General features: G+C 40.6%; 1 protein-coding gene across 8 annotated transcripts in view; it reads right to left on the bottom strand.

Moving 5' to 3' along the window:
* Positions 1 to 20,411, bottom strand: part of KMT2C (lysine methyltransferase 2C) — a 174,594-nt gene that overhangs the window by 43,706 nt on the left and 110,477 nt on the right. For 6 of the 8 annotated variants that reach the window (XM_035129359.2, XM_035129372.2, XM_060280917.1 and 3 more), the window contains 9 exons: positions 16,102 to 16,167; positions 14,795 to 15,007; positions 12,555 to 12,683; positions 9,439 to 9,558; positions 7,494 to 7,624; positions 6,354 to 6,540; positions 4,367 to 4,465; positions 3,962 to 4,009; positions 135 to 272 (listed from right to left, as the gene is read on the bottom strand). In XM_035129359.2, coding sequence (XP_034985250.2) covers positions 135 to 272; positions 3,962 to 4,009; positions 4,367 to 4,465; positions 6,354 to 6,540; positions 7,494 to 7,624; positions 9,439 to 9,558; positions 12,555 to 12,683; positions 14,795 to 15,007; positions 16,102 to 16,167 — 1,131 coding nt within the window. The remainder of the gene's footprint in view (positions 1 to 134; positions 273 to 3,961; positions 4,010 to 4,366; positions 4,466 to 6,353; positions 6,541 to 7,493; positions 7,625 to 9,438; positions 9,559 to 12,554; positions 12,684 to 14,794; positions 15,008 to 16,101; positions 16,168 to 20,411) is intronic. The other 2 variants (XM_060280919.1, XM_060280918.1) reach the window with 2 other exon arrangements.

Below are 20,411 nucleotides of genomic sequence, written 5' to 3'. Positions count from 1 at the left end.
AGTAAAAGGAACAGAAACATTAGCAAACATATACATACAGTGAGCTGTGGTAATTGCAACTAATTAAAACTAAGCACGAAGTAAAACTAAAAAGAAGTTCCTTCATGAGGCAATGATATAAGAGAAACATTTACCATCTGTGACCATCTTGTCCAGTTCAGGGCTCAGGATTCTATCTAACTGTTCTTCACTCAGTGGCCGTGAACTCTGACTGACACTTTGTGGATGTATAGAGGATGGATCATCAGATATGGGTCCAATATCTAGTCCAGCTGATGGAAGGAAAAGCATGGTTTTAACTAATAGACCAGCAATAAGCTGAGGTGCCTAGTTTAACAACGGCTTGGAAAACATATTTGAAGCATATTTTTCTATAACACACCCAACTAGCAAACTTGTTTGGTTGGTCTAAGACAGTGTTTCTCAACCAGTGTGCCTCCAGATGTTTTGGGACTACAACTCCCATCATCCCTAGCTAGCAAGACCAGTGGTCAGAAATGATGGGAGTTGTAGTCCCAAAACATCTGGAGGCACACTGGTTGAGAAACACTGGTCTAAGACACAGATGTTTTGCAAACCTGACTGAATATTATCTTGAATCATAAGCCTCTCCTGAGATTAAGAACTTAAGAATTCCAACAAAATAACTAAGGTTTAATATATCTCAAAAAGTGATTGGATTATTTTAACACTAGTGTATTTCAGCCTGTTTAATAACGGGCGCTAGAACATCCTGGGGTTCGGAGAAGCGCTTGTGCAGCGCTTCTCTGAACCCTGGGACCTGTCCTTGCTGTCGGCGGCAGGGGGACAGGAACGGAGGAGGAGAAAGCGCTGCATTCTCCTCCTCCGTTCCTCTCCCGCAGCCGCCGACAGGAAGAAGACATCCCAGGGTTCGGAGAAGCGCTTGCGCAGCGCTTCTCCGAACCCTGGGACCTGTCCTTGCTGTCGGCGGCAGGGGGACAGGAACGGAGGAGGAGAAAGCGCTGCATTCTCCTCCTCCGTTCCTCTCCCGCAGCCGCCGACAGGAAGGACGCACGCACTCTCTCCCCCCTGCCGCCTCCAACCGCCGCACCTCACGGCCAGGGAGGGTTGTGAGGAGGCCTTCGCCGGCCTCCACCCTCGCTGACGTGCCCTGCAGTGAGGCGGTGTCCGGCGGGAGCGGCGGTTGGAGGAGGCAGAGGGGGGGAGAGTGCGCGCGCGCAGTCTCTGCTGTCCAATCCCTGTATCCCTGGGGCACATGCGCAGTACCCCAGGGACACACGGGACAGCTTGGACGCAGGGACAACTTGCACATTATTATATAGGATTAGAGGCTTCTTTGCAAATATTCATCAGCAGGTAAGAGTTATTCTATGGAAACTACAAAACCGTCTCAGCAATAGTTAAAGAGCAAATATTTTCTTTAGAACTCATATAGATACATTTACACAGAACTTAATATGGTGTTTAAATCTGGTGACACAAAAATAGCCTGCAGAAATGGATGACTCTACCCTCTTTGTAAGATTCTGCAATTTATTGCAATTTTCTAGTGAAGAACAACATTTGCCAATGAGAGCCAAGAATACACTGGGGGCTTCTGCCCAAGGCACTATCCTAGATGTTAGGTGTGGTTTGACAGAACCATTATTGTGTCTCTTTCCACCTTTGGCTCTGGGGGTGCTCAGCAAAAAGCAACATTCTACTTGGCATTTTCTCCCATACATTACAGTAGTAGTTTTTTGTCACAATTCACTTCCTGGTTCTGAACTTCCTGGAATGGCGTCTGTCATCAATTACAGTAAAAGCGAGACCTCCCTCCAGGCTTTTCTTCCAAGTACATCTCCATCTCCTCTCTGAACTGCTTTCCCTATATTAGAACCTGTAGTACTCCAGTGTGCTCACTGGAAGGGCAGATCGTGAAGCTGAGGCTCCAATACTTTGGTCACCTCATGAGAAGAGAAGACTTCCTGCAAAAGACCCTGATGTTGGGAAAGATTGAGGGCACAAGGAGAAGGGGACGACAGAGGACGAGATGGTTGGACAGTGGTCTCGAAGCTACGAACATGAGTTTGACCAAACTGCGGGAGGCAGTGCAAGAGAGGAGTGCCTGGCGTGCTCTGGTCCATGGGGTCACGAAGAGTCGGACACGACTAAACGACTAAACAACAGCAACAAGTACTTCATCTATTCTATAACTGATCTAAATCTGGATTCTGTCTGTTTTTTGACTTGCATTATTTATTCACAGTATTTATATAGGTCACCTTGTAGTAATATTCTCAGGGTAGCTCACAAGAGGAAATAAAGCAATTTAACATTCAGTAACAATGATACTATGAAAGTACAAATACAGCATAAAACAGTTGCTGAGAATAGAAACAGCTGAAAGCTGAAAGAGAATAAAAAGTATAGGAAAATAAAAAAAGATATTTGCCTGGCACCAAAATGACACCAAGGCAAGTGTAGGTGAGCACCCTAGGGAGGTCCATCCATAGCTGGGGTGCTACTACTGTAAAGGCCCCTCTCTCCCTTAGCCACTTGCCCATCTCACTTGTAAGGGGCACTTGAGTAAGGTCTAGATGGAGAATTATTCAGGAGCCCTGGTTTTAAGTTATGAAGGGTCTTAAAGTTCAAAATTGTCATCTTGAATTAAGCCTGGAAAGGACTATGAGCCAGTGAACAGGATTAAGCACTGTGAAATCATTTATATTACTCAGTACACCCCAAAGAGTTCCAAAGAGTCCACACACCCCTGACCACTGAAGCCTCCCAAAGTTGTGTGAGAGAGGAGATAGATTAGAGTGGGTTTCCCACCTTCTTCTCCTTCCACATGATTTGCCCCTGGCACAGGTCCTCCTTCCTCCCCAATGAAAAAAGCAAGGCTATCTCTGGACCAAATGGGTGTGCTGGACACGACCCTTGGCTAATCTGCATTAACTGTGGCATCCAAATCATGGCAGTTGTGAGCGGCTCTTATCTTAGAAGAGCCTTGCAAACATGTCAAGGCATGCTTTTGAGGATTTGTTCACATGTCCTACTGTGCCAAACTGCAGAAGGCCTGAACCACTTGGAGAAGCTCTGTTGAATGATGAATAATTATACTAGACTTGTTCCTGTTATCACACACACCAATGAGAGGTGGAATTAAGTATTTCCTCATGTTGGATTGGTTAGTGAACACAGAGAACAGTATATTGTTCAGTAGCACATGGTAATGGTTGCTGAAGCTCAACTGAGTGAGTTTTAGTCAACTTGTCTCAAGGGGATCTAAAGCCCAGGCTATCTAGGTTATTTATGACCGCTCTGTCTTCTTGTGGGTTACTCCTGATGGGTGATATAGGCATTGGGAGTGGTGTTGTGTAGGACATTAGAATGAGGTGACTGAGAATTTCCAGTCTAAGAATGATAGAATTCTTGGAATTCTACATACAAATGTTACTTAATATGGGTTAGTATCATAAACACACTTAACTTATAGCACTCACCACTTAGTAATAATACTTAAAAAGATAATAGTTTATATAATCTTTAAAAATAATGACTCCAACCTTATGTTTTATGCTTGACAAAGTTGCAGTGTCCATCCAGGGCCAAATTAAAATCTGATATTAACTTTTTATTCATGCTTTTCATAATATGACAAACTAAATTAAAAACAAGTCTATCACTGTGGTGCTCTATTAAGCATACTTAAATAGTTCAAAAGGAAGAAAACGTGTTACTTTGTACTGTGAAAGGCACACACACATATCCAGTTATTCACAACATTTTAAAACAAAATTCTGAAACACTACTAGGTGCACTGCACAGGCAGGTATTTAACATTGCACAAGACTCTGCACACAGAGATAGTGAAACATGAAAGCATTTTTAGTGACATGGAATATATTTACACATGCAAAAATAAAAAAAATCAGCCGAAACCACTAGGAAAGATGACTACTTCTAACCATGAATCACCCACTGTTTGTTTCCTTACCAAAAGGGGAGGATGAGCTCTCAACCTGGAAAGTGCATAAATCAAGACCTACAAGATCCAAACCAGATAAAATGGATGATTATAACAAGAAAGAAAGAAAAAGAGAGGCTGAAAAAGCAAGAAAGAATATAAACCAAAAGTATATACAGCTGCATGCTAAAATAGTACATGGGAATGCCAGACACCAACAAGATTTTTAAAAGTTATCCCCACATCAATAAAGTGCAAAGTAAAATAAAGTGCAGATTTACTGATCAAAGCAAGAAGTATGAAAGAGTCCTTTGTTTGCTGAAGCATACTTATGGTATAACAAGTACATATATAAATAGTTGCATAATACCATGAACAGCATGATTTTATAAATCAGTCAGATTTCACAAAACCAACAAGAACTTATACATGTACCTGAATGATCCCCAGATTTCACTAAATCATCAGAAAGAATTCCAAGTATGTCATCATCAGTGCTCAGCACAAGGGCAGCTAATGGGTCATCCGAGGTACCTACAGAAAACAGGTACTTTACACATTGAGCTTATCCACATTTACCTTTTACCCTGCTCTTTCAAGGCAGAGGTCTGCGCTTTAAAGCTCCGTGCCTGAGTGTGTTTTGGTTGGTCTTTTTGCCCTGAGCTTTCCCTGCAATAACCCTTCTTTAAAGCCAAATTGGAGCAAATGTCAATTTGGGTTTTCAGTGGATTGACATTTGTTTTGATTGGACTTTTCAGGGCCGGCTCTACATAGACCCCCAGTGGCGCAGTGCACCACGGCGGGGGGCTGGTAAGCTGGGCGCCAGCCTGGCAAGGAGGGCGCTGCGCGGCAAAGCCGTGCAGAAACCAATTGCACCCTGCGAGGGCGGGGCGGGCGGCGGAGCGATCTCCGCCCCTCAGCACCAGGGCGCGCGATCTGCTCAAGACGGCCCTGGGACTTTTAAAGAGTGGGTTTTTGACCCCGGGGGAAAGCTGTGGAGCAATAAAAAATGGAGGACACTTGAACACAGCACTTTATATCACAGTCCTTGCCTAGAAAGAGTGAAAGCAAGGTCAGTGTGGAAAAGCCCTTAAATCATAACAACTGTGATTCCCCCCCCCAGTTATTTATCCATTTGTTCTGAGCTCAAGGGTTTTTAAAAAAGTATTATTTTGAGTATCTGTTTCTCCAATCAGATACCTATTTTCTCTTTATGAAAAGGAGGCTTGAATGTTCCTTTTAAACAGAAAGCTCCAATTTAAGTAAACAGTTGAAACACCATTTAACACTTTGGCAAATGGCCTACAATGACTTAAACCAGGGCAAGAAATTGGCAGGTCATGGGTAGGATACAGCCCACCCACAGCACCCCCCTCATCCCCCGCTATCCCTACAGATTTTAGGCTTGAAAAAAAGCCTCCTATTTGGAGCCCATAGAATCCCTTTTCCAAGCTAAATTACAGTGCAGGGGGCCATGGGGGAGGGGAGGGAATCACAGCTGTGATCCTCTTCTGGAAACAACCTCCACTGTAATTAGGCTTGAAAACAGCCTTACCAGTGGAAGGCTTTACTCAAGCCTAATTGCTATGGGTGCGGGGATGGATTTCACAAAGGGGGCAGCTAGGAAGGGAAGGGTTAACCATGCAATCTCTGTGAGGATCACCCTCTTTGGCAATTAAAACTGATAAGGCCTATTTGTGTGTATGTGTGAAAAAGAGTGAGATCCTGCATATATGTATGTGTGCGCAGCATAATTATGTGGTGTGTGCAGTACATTTATGTGGGCACACCAGCTCCTGCAGTACTTTAGGCCCATGCACTTTTGTTTTGGCCTTACTCACCACTGGCATGTAGATGCCGGAAAGTGGCCTGTGGCTGAAAAATGTCCTCACCCCTGGTGTTGAAACAGCTTGGATCCATATAACACCTTCCCCATATAATAAACATAGACTGTAATGTCAACCACTGGTGTCCTGGCCCAGGCTTCATAATGGGGTCCTATGTTTGGTTTTATACCATCTGCACTCCAGCAATTTTCTGAACTGCTTCAGAAACATGAGCTCTTTGGTAAATCATGGGGATTCTTGTCACTATAATGAGAGCGTATACTCAAGAGCCACTGTCCAATTGCTGCCATCTGCTTGCTGACAAGACAATGTAGCTATCAGATTTAAGTACAATTTCACCCCTTCCAACAGTGTTGGAAACCTATAGGAACTGTAAACTGCCAGAAGGGCCATAGTTCAGCAGTAGAGAACACATTTACTGAGAATACTAATTAATAAGATAGCTAAGGAAATTATTCAAAATACTTTCCCTAACCACTGTTCTTCTACCAATCCACCCAAAATTCCTGCCTTTAAGAACTCTGCTCTTCAAGTAGCCCTTACCAAAAGAAACAAAAACATACAAGATGGTGTACCTTGTATTCCAGATTTTGATGGAGCTGGAGTGGAAGTTGAGCTAAGAAGTGGATCTGAAGATGGATCTAGGAAATTTGTGTTCAAATTTGCTTTGCAAGAAATGTTAAGGCTCTCTTCACATAAATTATCTAAACTTGGTTTCCTTTGTCTACTGGTATCTAGGAGGTCTTTTCCAAAGAAGGCTTCCTACAATTAAAAACAAACACATTCCTCACATTTGAGCATTGGAACACAAAACCAAAAACTGATTTCTTTACATACAAAACTATTGTTCACCCAATTTAGTTCATTCTAATGTTAACTTTGTGGCTAGAACATAGTAAAATTAAACTCAACACAAATGACTAATTTTTTCTGTAAAGTTCTTGGAAGTTAATTCATCGCCCTTTACTTCCTATTCAAATACTTGTATCCTATGTAAAAAGAAGAAACATTTCCAATTTGGGGCAATTCTCCCCTCACTCAACAGTTCCCCATACCCATCCAAGGTTGTTCAGGAAGCCTTCTCACCCCTTGGATAAGCCTTTTGGAGTACAGAGATAGCTGCTAGAGAGAAAAGTAGATTGGGAATTTTTCTTCTGTGAACTTGGTTCAATTCACCTATCTTAGCATACAAGCTAGGTAATATATGGTGAAAAGAATTAAGTTCTCCATATTGCTCCATATTGCAGTGCAAGACAGGAGTGCCTGGCGTGCTATGGTCCATGGGGTCACGAAGAGTCGGACACGACTAAACGACTAAACAACAACAACAAATATTGCTCCATACTGCTGAAAAAATAGCCTCTGTTTATATCAGTATACAAAATTAAATCCTCCTAGCAAGGGCAAACTATTTTCAACTGAAGCATCTATATCAACATTAATACAGACATTTGGGTAATGTCTGAATAACATTCTATTGTTTTTGTTGAAAAAAAACGAAACAGGAAAATTAGAAGGAAATGTGTAATTTATGTTTTAATGCTTAATAGCAAAAGGAGGCTGTTGAAACGATCTCTTTATGCAAAATCAACTTAGAGTGATAATGAATTACACAACTGGAAAGCAAATGTTTGTGTTTTACACCGATTAAGAGTTTATTCAATATATGCAAATGCTAATCTTAAGCAGCACACTATGCATAGCAATGACTATACCTGCAGGTATGCTGGGAAGATTTCTTCAAGCTTGTTTTTCTTCTTCCTGTAACGCTTTTTAATTTTTTCTGTATTCTCTGAAACAGGAGTAGTTTCATCAACGGGTGTATCTAGTAGCTGTTCACTCCAACCTAACAATAACAATCATGCATAATAACAAATTTACTTATAACTCTTGCCCACTCTTGAGGTACTGCCCCACCCTGTTTAGCATCTGTACATCTCCTTAGTTTAAACAGCAATATTATAAAAATTACAATAATGCAGAACTGCAGAGATGGACGAATTAGCGAATGATGCGTAATGTTTTCTTAAGGTATTCAGAGATGCTAAGTGAAACGAAACAAAATCTACAAAATTATTACTGGGCTGAATTGAGATAACTGTGAAATAACTGCATTCGAGGAAGATAGGGAATGGTTTTTCTTCAACAGAAAATGAATACTGAATACTGTATACCAGGGACGTCCAACTCCCAAGAGTCTGTGATCTACAAAAACCTGTTGGATATCCCTGCTATATACTGTAGATTGCATATCTGTATTTGTATATATTTTAGTAACAAAGTCTCACAAGTGACAAGTGCTATTTTTAAACAAATAAAATTTGTTACTGAATTAAACCTCTTAAAAGGATGTTTCATTTAGGTGCTTTCATTAATTCTCATTATATTATCATTTTATATTAGCAGGATTGTTATTTTTCTCTTGTCAACCAAATGATACTGTGCACAAAGTTATTCAGCTACTGAAGTGACACTTAAATACATTTAGCATCTTTTCAAGTGTTAAGGAAATGTCTGCAGTGTGTCAAGATATGGAACCTACACATTACCACCTACGTTATGAAAAGCATCAGGAGAGATTTCTAAAAGATTGAGGGGAATTCCTACTTTTGATGAGCATTATTAGGTAATTGAACAAGTCAGTTATAGGTAAATCAATATAATCAATCCAACTGCAATATCATCCACTCTGCAGTTACTGTCCATTCCTAAACAAAGCTATGGTAAGATAGCATTTCATTAACATTGCCTTCATAATGATGCAACCTATTGAGACAAGACCCAAACTCCAAATTATTGATTAAGGTAAAATCCCCGGTTCTAAACAGAGCATAAAAAGCACTGGAGTTTGTGTACATGTTATGTAAGGAGGCATTTAACCAGGTTAAACTAATTTATCAAGAGCAGATGCGATCACTACAATTTTTTAAAAGGTTGAACTGCAAGAAACCCATTTGTCGGTTTTCCCTCAACACTACTACATTACCTGTAGCCACCTCCTGACAGGCAATTTTGAGTATAAATGGGCAACATGAGACAGTGTGAACAGATGGCAGAAACAAGGTGAGATGGGTGGGTGAGCAAGCAGTTGTAGGTAGGTGGAGAAGAGTTTTATTTGGCCCACAATTTAAGTAAACTGACCTAATTCACACAGATCAGAATGCAGTTATCCTTCCTCTGAATTTCACAATACAGGTTTTTTTGCTTAAAAACATACTGAAGTATGTAATTTAGGATAAAATATTTATAGAAATGCATACATTGAAATAAAATGTTTATTTCAATATGTATTTTGCAGTAAAATACTGCAAAAATTATTTAAATAAAAATTAAATGAAAAAAAATCATAGTTTTTTTTTAAATCCACAGATTAATGCACAAATGGTATGGAACAGGCTTAAGAATAAACACATGCAAAATTAATATGACCTGCTCAGGACAGGCACTTTTAAAATGATGCTTCAGGAATAAGTAGGTGCTATGGGAAGTGCTGAAAATACAGATGTGGAGAAAAACAGTAGTTAATTAAAAAAATGCATTATAATGAATCTTAACAATATAATGCTCCTATATTGGAGTACATGTTGCTATAGTGACAGATAATTTAACATAACTATCAGTGTCACATTTAAGTGGTTGATTCACATAATTAGTACCCACTTTCATCTCTGCTGGGTATCTGCTCAGATACAGAGCCAGAGGAGTCCTTCCTTGAAAGAGATCGTTTTGTTTTTCCTTGTCCTGTACGACTCCGCTGACGTACCATAAATCCACCAATGCCTGTAAAAAACACACACATAATACACCTTGAATTTATTCGAATTAGGAAAACATACTTGGATTTCACCTTTTTGTAGATTCACAAACACTAAAGTCCACTTAAGTATAAAATTGGAAGTGGATACACAGTACATATTTAGTAAGCATCTGGCTCTACAACATAATACAAGAGGTGGTCATGCAATTTGTTTTACACTACCAGAACAGGTGTCCAGGAGCTTTGAGTAATCCAGATGGTCCTGAGATGTATATGTAATGAAAATGATGCACCAGTGCCTCACTTACTATAGCAGGGATAGTGAACCCTTGATCCATGGGCAGCAAGCCATGGCCAACTGCCCCACACCTGATGTCATATGTGAAAACAAGTGAGAGTCTTAAAGTGTTTCCAATTATTCTTTGGCAAGGGAGGCTTGCTGTCAGTGCTAATCAGCAGTGACAATAAGCTTTCAAGAATCAACTAACTGCTACAGAGTTCCCCATCAGAAAAGCATCTGCCAAAAACCCAATGACTATAGACCAACACAGGAAGAATATGATGTCTATCTAGGAAATTTAACCATATGGAATATGGAAGGGTGAAATAGAATGTCCTTTCATTCTTGCTGAGAAAGATAATTTACTGTGTAAGACATTAGGTAGAAGTACAGATGGGAGAGTTAGGACCAAACTGATTTCACAACCATGTTTAGACCTACTGATTCCTTGTGGAACATGCAAAATTCCCTCATTAGAGAGTCTAATTTGAAACGTTTGGATTATGTTGTTGTGACAAGGAAAACAATATTCCAGGAAAGCTCTCTTAGGGTAAAGGGAAAGGTAAAGGGACCCCTGACCATTAGGTCCAGTCATGACCAACTCTGGGGTTGGGGCGCTCATCTCGCTTTATTGGCCAAGGGAGCCGGTGTACAGCCAACTCTTAGGGTACTGTCTGACAAAAGTTTAAAGAGGATATCTTGTATGACAAGGTTGCGGTTTCACATTTAGAAACAATGCCCTGGAGGTGCATTGTCCCACCTGCTTACACTCTGGAGGCAAAGGTAAGCTGCCAAGGAACTTCACACCCTTGGAGCTGAAGTTAGATAAGAAGGAAATGGATAGTGATGTGAATCATAAATGAAGTGGAGACAATTCCTGTGCCCTGGAAGAATCACAACATGGAAGTATGTCTCTATAAGATTAATAAAAACTGCAAGTCAGATGGATATGACTGTTTCCACAGGATGACATTTCACAACCTGTTTGAAGGTCACGCATCAACATCAGAAGGAAAATAGTGAAAGAATTAAGAAGAAAAAAACACTCAACTGCCAAAGAACAGAGAGAGCCAGGAAGAACTAATTGCTTTCACCAGGCAGGAGAGAGAAAACTGATGAAGATTCACTCCACCTCCCACAATTCTGCTCTCCTGCCTTCATCATACCGCATGATCATAACCCAACCCAGTTAACCCTTCCTAAACCAACTGAAATGGGGAATTTGTTGAAGAGATGAATTTATGTTGTGAACTGCCCTGTAATCTTCAGATGAAAGGCAATATACAAATATAATAAATAATTATGATGAATTAAGGAAGGCTACTCTGGTAGGGAAGAACTAAGGCTGCTCACCTTTGGGAATCTTGAGCTGCAGAGTATGAAGAACAAATTATCTCTCAATATAGTCACGGAAAAAGCATATATTCATTGTCTCTCCCCCTTCTGAACAAGAGATTCTGTCTCAGAAGCAACATAACATGGGGCTGATAGATATTTAAAGTATGAACACTCATGTTCAACCCAGTTCTGAACAACAGGGATCCAAAAAAAATGCAGAGACTCTATAGCAAGAAACAAGATTTTTGTGGATCTGCAGCTGTTAAGTGGAAAGATGGTTCACCTGTGGAGGAATACTGCATTTTCTACTTGCTATCTTTCAGGTCAGGTCACACAAGTTATTTGAACTACACATGCCATGGTGTGGAGTGATCAGTTGACCCTCCTCTTCAAAGTTGCACTAGAGTAAGCAGAGGCACTATCTTCTTAGGAGGATTGAGGAGGTGTGTGCACGATGCCATGGGTGTCATCTGTGCGACCCTGCGAGGAACTAGGAGGCGGAGCCAAATGCCCCCTGAATATTGAGGGGGCTCAACCCTCTCAAAAATACTTTTTTGGGGGAGGCAAAACTGCCTCAGCCCCTAGGAGTTGGCGAACATGAAAGCAACTTCCCTGTGTCAGGGAGAGAATGCTCTCATGTCTCAGGCAGTGCACCGTAGGTGGGATGCTGCAGTGAAACAAGGACATCCCTACTCACCTATCTATAATGAAAAGAGAAGTGAAAAAACAACAAGAAAAAGGGAGTAACAAGAAATAAGACCTGTAAATGGGCAGAATAAAATTAATTGTACAGAATAAGCATAGAAGTGCTCCCTAACAGGGAGGAGCAGATGGAGGAAAGGAACCCTCTAATAGTCATTCCATCCCTTGAATTCCAACTTCACTGTCAAAACTAGTGTCCCCCTTCCTGATACAAACTGTCTAGAGTTATTAGACTTTGCACATGCACTGGGGCAGAAAATAAATTTCTTTTAACTGCTATGGTAGTTATTTGCTTTAATGAAAGGTGCTCTAACAGCACCGCCAAGATAGTGTTATGGGGAGATAGTGTGTGCGCACATATACATTTTCCTGTCTTATACAGTGGAGGCAATCCACTCAGAACAGCAGGCCACCTATCAGGTTTAATGATCCAATGGCAAGTTTCAATACAAAATTCGTACTTAAGAGAATGATAAGGGTAGTTCTCCTGTTTGGCAACAATGGAACACCATTCTTTAGAATCAGAAAGGAAATAAATTGGGAAAGGAAAGGAAGCTGTAATATACAACAAACAGGGAAGTGTTAATTCTCAGCAAAATCTTATTTAGTCAATCAAGTTTGTAAGTTAAAAGATTTTTTACATATAGATAATAAATATAAACCTAATGAATATGCAAACATCTGGAGCATGTACTCTACCAGGTCTGTATGGTTTTCTCTTTCTCTTTTTAATCCCCTCTGTTCCTTCTACTGCCTTAGGATCATCATCTGCAGGCTCCCGTTCAGGGCTTGTATCAGATTTTCCCTCACAGTCCATGAGATCTCCTTCTGAATTTAAAAACACACACACACATAAAACAATTATAAAGTAAAATTCATAGGAAGTTATCATTTTCTCTTACAGAATTCTGCCTCACCTCTCAGGAAAATGCTTCCTAAGGTATGTAATGGCATATATAAAATAATGAGCATAATAAAATCACACACAATTTTAAATGACAGCACACTGAAGTAGTAGTAGTAGTAGTAGTAGTAGCAAAAACGGACTCTGCTAAAATCAAATGCTGGGAAAAGACAGAAGGTATAAATGCTACTAGGGATGGTGACTGACACGCAGAGAAAGGTGTGGAATTTCAGAGGCAGGATGCCATAACTGAAAAGGCCCTGTTTGCCACCCAATGCACCTCTGAAGGTGGGTTAGGGGGTGCACTGAGCAGAGCTTCCAAGGTCAAGTAGTTATTCTAAGTCTGCGGGGACTGGGTCATCTAAGGTTCATCCAGTTTGAATGTCATTAGGACATGTGTACTTGTGCCCAGGTCCCATTTCTTCAACCTGAGTAGCAGCTGGCAGTCAGTAAAAGTTGCTAAAGGGTACTAAAGTTATGGAAGACAGCTGGGCATCCAGTTTAGGGAAGTTTTTAATGTTTGATGTTTTATCATGTTTTTATTCTGCTGGGAGCCGCCCAGAGTGGCTGGGGAAACCCAGCCAGATGGGTGGGGTATTATTATTACAGTGGTACCTCGGTTTATGAACACAATTGGTTCCGGAAGTCTGTTCATAAACCGAAGCGTTCATAAACCGAAGCGAACTTTCCTATTGAAAGTAATGGAAAGTGGATTAATCCGTTCCAGACGATGAAAAACACCCCCCTAAAGCAGCAATTTTACATGAATTTTACTGTCTAATAAGACCATTGATCCATAAAATGAAGGCAATAATTAATGTACTGTAATGTAAAATAAATAAGATGGTACAGTATTGTAAAAAAAAAATCAAATATTTTTTCTTTCTTACTTGAACTCACAGAGCCATCATGGGATCTGCGACTGGGGCGCAGCCACGGAAGCACCACATGGCTCCGGGAAGAGAGATGATTCACGATGAGCTGCTGCCTCTCCATGGAGTGGGAAGGAAGGGGAGCCGCTGAAGCGTTGGGGGGATTTTGCTGAGGGGAGGAGGAAGGGGAAAGCAAAGAGGACTCGGCTGTGGGTGAAGGCGCTGAGTCTCTCGGGCCCAAGAGACTCAGCGCCTTCACCCACAGCCAAGTACTCTTTGCTTTCCCCTTCCTCCTCCCCTCAGCAAAATCCCCCCAACGCTTCAGCGGCTCCCCTTCCTTCCCGCTCCATGGAGAAGCGGCAGCTCATTGTCAATCATCTCTCTTCCCAGAGCCATGGGAGCGCTTCTGTGGCTGCGCCCCAGTCGCGGAAGCGCTCCCATGGCTCCACGAAGGCCATCGGAAACCTCGGAAACCTCAGTTTACTTATTTCCGGTTTATAATCGTTCGTAAACCGAAAATTTGTAAACCGGGGTGTTCGTAAACCGGGGTTCCACTGTATTATTAATTAAACAGCACCTAATACACCTGTACTCATAAGCAGGCACTTATCATACTAATGAATAGCAATATTGCTGGGTATTTGATTACGTGGGTTTCATTATGCAAGTCTTCTTTCTACTATGTGTCACTAAGTATTGTATTAGTCAGGTATTTCTCACGAAAGTTAAAATCCATTCATGACCTATGTATCTCCTTATATAACATCACCATCGTGAAAGTCTAACATCCCTTTGCTAATAAAGGTACTGGGAATTAATTACTTATGTCATAGCACTTACACCAACATGGAAGGGCTCCAGATGCAGTGGTGGAGTACATGTTTTACATGCAAAAGGTTGCTAAAGCCACAGATAGGCAGAGCAGGCAACCAAAGAGTTATATATACAGTAGTTGGAAGGTTTCTTGGAGATAATCTAGTCCACACCTCTGCTACATGTAGATCTATAACATTCTGTCTACTGAAGGGCAAAATTTCTAGTTCTATTCTGGAAGACCTGAAATACTGAAAACCCCAACTGCCTCAATATCCTCCTACAACCCATGTCCTTCTGTAAACTGCTTCTATTGTTAACAGTGACATACAGCACAAAGCAACAATTACCTCTACTGTCATCCATCTCGCCATCCCTTGAGTGTTCTGATTGGATGTCAGGCAGGGTCTGGAGTACAGCCACACTATTCTGGTTTATAATCTTCAACTTGAGCTTTGGCTTTGTCCGTTTTCTTCTTGGTACAACAGCACTGAGGCTCTGTAACTGAGACATCCCTGTTTCTGTCAGACAGACTCCATCCTGAGTGTATGTCTTCGGTGGGTCTATGAAATTTGCATGAACCATAACAGGAATACACAACTTTAATAACCTTAGCTTACAAGCATTGTATAGCTGTACCCCCCCAAAAAAACTTTAAGGAACTTGCAATTAACATACTGCTAACAATTACATCCATTGTAACATCAGAACAAATAAATAAATAAATAAATAAATAAATGAGCAGAACTATTTCTGAGGTAAATCAACACTGGTTCAGAATAATACAGTTTTTTCCATTGATATATTATTTATTCCAAATGAGTGGTTCACATGTCATGCTAAACTCAACCATGGTTTAGCAAAAGTGTGTGGGTTCCCAGAGTCTGGGAACAATCCTCCCTGATTGTTTTACTGCTGCACCATGCTGAACTAAGCCGTGACATCTGGATCTGGGCTTCAAGTTTTGCTTTTTCCAGACTAACCATGAGCTCTAACCAAGGTCTGTCCTGTGGTTTATTGTTTTTTTTCCAGGACAGCCTGGGTTCAGATAGCACACTAAGCCAAACTATGGCTTCACTCAAGTGTGGCGAGTGAATTACCAGGGATGAAACAGCAATGAGCTCCTCCCTGGAAGCCTACATGGTCCTGCTAAGCCTAAATTTGGATTAGCATGAAATGCAAACCAGACTATTGTTTCTTTACAGTTTTCTTGATAGCTTCCTGCAGATATTTATTCATGGTATCACCATAGCATAGCTACATTGACCCTGCAAAAGTTCTACTCAAACTGAGTCCAAGGAAAACCCCATAAAGGCTGTTCCATAAGCAATTTATAGCAGTGCTCATGTTAATGGAGAAAAGGTAACAAATAAATGAAATCCAGAAAAAACCCACCCACTAAAATGTCCCATTTCAGCCCTGTTTTTGGCTCACTTTAGGGATTTACTTAAACAAAAAATCTGCCTGTTCCATAAATTTTGAAGAGCAGTTGCATGTTCAAAAAAAATAACATTTATAAGCACACACTTTTAGTAAGAGGCAATATGATGACAAAAGATAAAAAGAACTAAGAAACATATTGACACAATGTAGAACTTATTTCTAGGTTAAGCAATAACCATGTTAGGGGGAAGAAATAAAGAATTTTAAAAGTTACCAAATTCCTTTGCTTTTGTTATAATTTGAGTGGCAACTGATGGTTCACAGCATTCAGAGGAAGGCACTGAAAGACAAAAATTGAAATTGGCTTTGAGTCCTGGAATACCTGCTCCCTGCCTTGCAGGCCTTTTCCACATGGCAGTCCCCTAATTGACTCCAGCTACAAAAGCTGAGGTTGCTGAAGAAGCCAGATATCATCTTGTCTGTCTCAGTGCAGACCCAGGTCATCAAGTCTGAGCTTCCACAGCTGCCACCACCCGCCATAAACCACCATTGGCAGAACTGGCAACAACAACACCAGATATGTTCTATGCTTATAATAGTATTTTATTCTCTTGTAAACTATGCTACTTAAAATGTGCATTTTATATTGGACTTCCTTTAGTAATGTTTTATGTTAGTAATGTTTTAGTTTGAAATCTTTTAATATAATATTGTAGTTTCCTGTTAATTATATTGCTTTGGCTGTGCACCCTATATTAAGGTTACCAGATTTTTTTCAATTAATCTGGGGAAACTTTTCAACTCCAATGGATTCTGTATGGGGACTGATTTGTAAATCAGGGGACTGTCCCCGGGAAACGGGGACGTCTGGTAACCTTACCCTATATTTGACTTTCTTCAGTAATATTTTATTATAGATTGCTTTATTTGATGTTTTAATGTAGTGTAAACTGCAGGTGGCACTATGGTCTAAACCACAGAGCCTAGGAGCTTGCTGATAGGAAGGTCAGCAGTTCGAATCCCCACGACAGGGTGAGCTCCTGTTGCTCGGTCCCAGCTCCTGCCAACCTAGCAGTTCGAAAACACGTCAAAGTGCAAGTAGATAAATAGGCACCGCTGCGGCGGGAAGGTAAACAGTGTTTCTGTGTGCTGCTCTGGTTTCGCCAGAAGCGGCTTAGTCATGCTGGCTACATGACCTGGAAGTTGTCTGCGGACAAACGCCAGCTCCCTCGGCCTATAGAGCGAGATGAGCGCGCAACCCCAGAGTTGTTCGCTACCGGACCTAATGGTCAAGGATACCTTTACCTTTAAACCACTTTAAGATTTTTCCCCTTAAAATAAAGCGGTATAGAAATGAAATGAATAATGATGATGATGTTGCTTGTATTAAAATATATACAGTAATCCTCTATAACTATAGTTTTTGATGTTGGTGTCATTTCTAATCATCTGCAAGTCTCTTGTGCTCATTACTTCAGGCATGTCAGAAGTGCATTTTTAAATTTTTGAACAATTGAATTTTTTTTGGCTAATAAATTTCAGTTGACATTCACTGTTACCAGGAATACAATGGAAGGCTGAATATACAAATTAAAAACAACTATGTGCTAATAGTGTGTTGAAGAAATACTTATATTTCTGGAAGCACTAGGCACAATCTAAAGAACATTAATTCCATAACAGCTCTCACTGAAAGCAGTAAAGCTTACAGCCTAATTCCATGCATGCATACCTGCAAGTTATTTTTTCCTGACCTGTTTTTACCCACAGCACCAGAACACTCTGCCAAGGCCCCTATGCCCGCAATTTCTTACTAATATACTCAAGGATCTCTGGCAACATGACTGCTGACTCTCTGGTGGGTCTTCCTCTCTGCTGGTAGAGTGGCACTTACACAACTTCCAAGGGACCCTCAGTTGGCCTTTGGCTGGTTTTAAGATTGCTCCCTTAAATCAAGCCTTTCTCCGGGTCGTGAGAGAAAGCACAATGTACCATTTGTCCCTTTCAACAATAGCATTCATTTATTTCATTTCTTTGTATGCACAGCCTGCTCCATCTTGAAAAATCTAGGCAGGTATCAATTAATTTTTTTAAAATGTAAACAATGCCTTTAAAATAAAATGAAAATCTAATTTGATGTAAACCTGAGCAAGTTTATTTTTTAATGGTGTGGGAAACAACATTCCATAGAGGTTAAAGCCTGGATAATTTGAGAGACGGGGGGATGGAAAGGCATAAGCACATTTGGGAAGCCAAAGAGGCAGCAGTCCCATTTGACTTAGAAATAGCTAATTAAGACAAACCATGATAATTTCAGAATTAACTAGAAAGAAATAGTATGGACAGACAGTGATTTGGATGTAGCAGCTGGCAGATTAACATATGAAGAAAACAAGAAATATAAGTTAGTTTAAAGATCAATGACACAATCTGCCAAGTGTTCCTGCTGGGCAACCTCCATGACGGACTCTGGTGCAAGACCCTTTGAAATAGATGGAAGTCTGCCATTCTGCTATCACAGTCATTTCCCCAAACCTCCTAGGTATCAAAAGGTTATTGGAAAACCATTAGCAGCCCACTAAGAAGGGTTTTAGGATATGAAATTCTTTTAGATCCAGTGTCGTTGTTTTTACCCTTTTCCTGAATTATGTGGAAGACACAGTGAAGATCAAAAAGGAATTAATTTACTTCATGGTTTCTAATACAGTAACCACCACTAGAATTTTATAGCTGCTGGAATTTTATATGCAGGAAGGTGGGAGTGGAGATTATCAATGACACCACCTATTGAAGAATGGATTGGTAAAATATGGAAGTTTGCTTCAATGGCTGAATTAATATGATACATCAGATTCATAGTGGGGGAGACAATAACAAGATAATTTTATGATGAATGGCATTTCCTTTATCAAATATAGTAAGAAAAATTGGATGCAATCTAATATAAATCATGGTTTTATAGTGTTCTGAATTATGATTAATTTTGCTACTTGGAATTCTTTAATGGTGGGAAGCAACAAGAAACTGGTCACCTCTGAACATGATATGACACAAAAGAAAGAGAGAGAAATGAAGTCAGAGTACAATTCTGCTTCATTTGTGGATAGCACCTCAGCTTCCATAATATATGGAACAATAATGACTGAACTGAGGATAAATCTTGTGACAATGTCTCTCTCTCTCTCTCTCTCTCTCTCTCTCTCTCTCTCTCTCTCTCTCTCTCTCTCTCTATATATATATATATATATATATATATATGGGTGTAAGAAAAGAGAAAAATCTGGAAATGTGTTTCTGTTATTAAGAAACAATGAAAAACGAAATTATTATAGGATATTGTTAATATAAACTATTGATAGGAATAGCCATCATGTGTTTGATACGATGTAGAGAAATGTGGTATATATGCTTGTTTGCCTAGAAGGTTTTCTCTGTGTGTTTTATGGGGGGGTGTTAATCTGTGTCCTCTTTGACTGTCAAAGGTCATGGCCTTGTTTTGTTATTATGTCAAAAGCCTGTCTGGCATCAGCAGCTTAGTGAGAGGTACGGTAGGAGAGAATCAATCACCTTGAGAATTAATTATATAGGGCCTGGATCAGGTAAATTTATTCTAATTGGTCTATGTGGCTGTCAGTTAGGGAAAGAGTTGAGATTTGACAGGGAGAGATGGTACAGTAACTCTGACTGTCATCAACATTACTTAGAGCAGTGGTTCCTAATTAGGGGTCCAAGGACCCCTGGGGGTCCACGGAACACATCCAGGGAATACACGCCCCCACCCCTTGCTTCCCCCCAGCTAAAATTTTGTCATTTTTGCATGGTAAAATCACAAATTTTATGGTCTGTTTTAGCGCTGTGCGGTTTTTCAATATATTGGCCAAAATTAGTTTTGAAATCACACCTCAATGACGATTTTGACCCGGCAATAAAAAGCCATATATCGCTCCTCACGCGAAGGAAAGCAGGACAGTGTTATTGTTGTTTGTTGTTGTTTAGTCGTGTCCGACTCTTCGTGACCCCATGGACCAGAGCACACCAGGCACTCCTGTCTTGCACTGCCTCCCGCAGTTTGGTCAAACTCATGTTCGTAGCTTCGAGAACACTGTCCAACCATCTCGTCCTATGTTGTCCCCTTCTCCTTGTGCCCTCAATCTTTCCCAACATCAGGGTCTTTTCCAGGGAGTCTTCTCTTCTCATGAGGTGGCCAAAGTATTGGAGCCTCAGCTTCAGGATCTGTCTTTCCAGTGAGCACTCAGGGCTGATTTCCTTCAGAATGGATAGGTTTGATCTTCTTGCAGTTCATGGGACTCTCAAGAGTCTCCTCCAGCACCATAATTCAAAAGCATCAATTCTTCAGTGATCAGCCTTCTTTATGGTCCAGCTCTCATTTCCATACATCACTACTAGGAAAACCATAGCTTTAACTATACGGACCTTTGTTGGCAAGGTGATGTCTCTGCTTTTTAAGATGCAGTCTAGGTTTGCCATTGCTTTTCTCCCAAGAAGCAGGCGTCTTTTAATTTCGTGACTGCTGTCACCATCTGCAGTGATCAAGGAGCCCAAGAAAGTAAAATCTCTCACTGC

This window comes from Zootoca vivipara, chromosome 12 (assembly GCF_963506605.1).
Source record: "Zootoca vivipara chromosome 12, rZooViv1.1, whole genome shotgun sequence".
Lineage (NCBI taxonomy): Eukaryota > Metazoa > Chordata > Lepidosauria > Squamata > Lacertidae > Zootoca > Zootoca vivipara.
The sequence above is the reverse complement of the archived record's forward strand: the minus strand, read 5'-3'. Positions and strand labels throughout refer to the sequence as shown.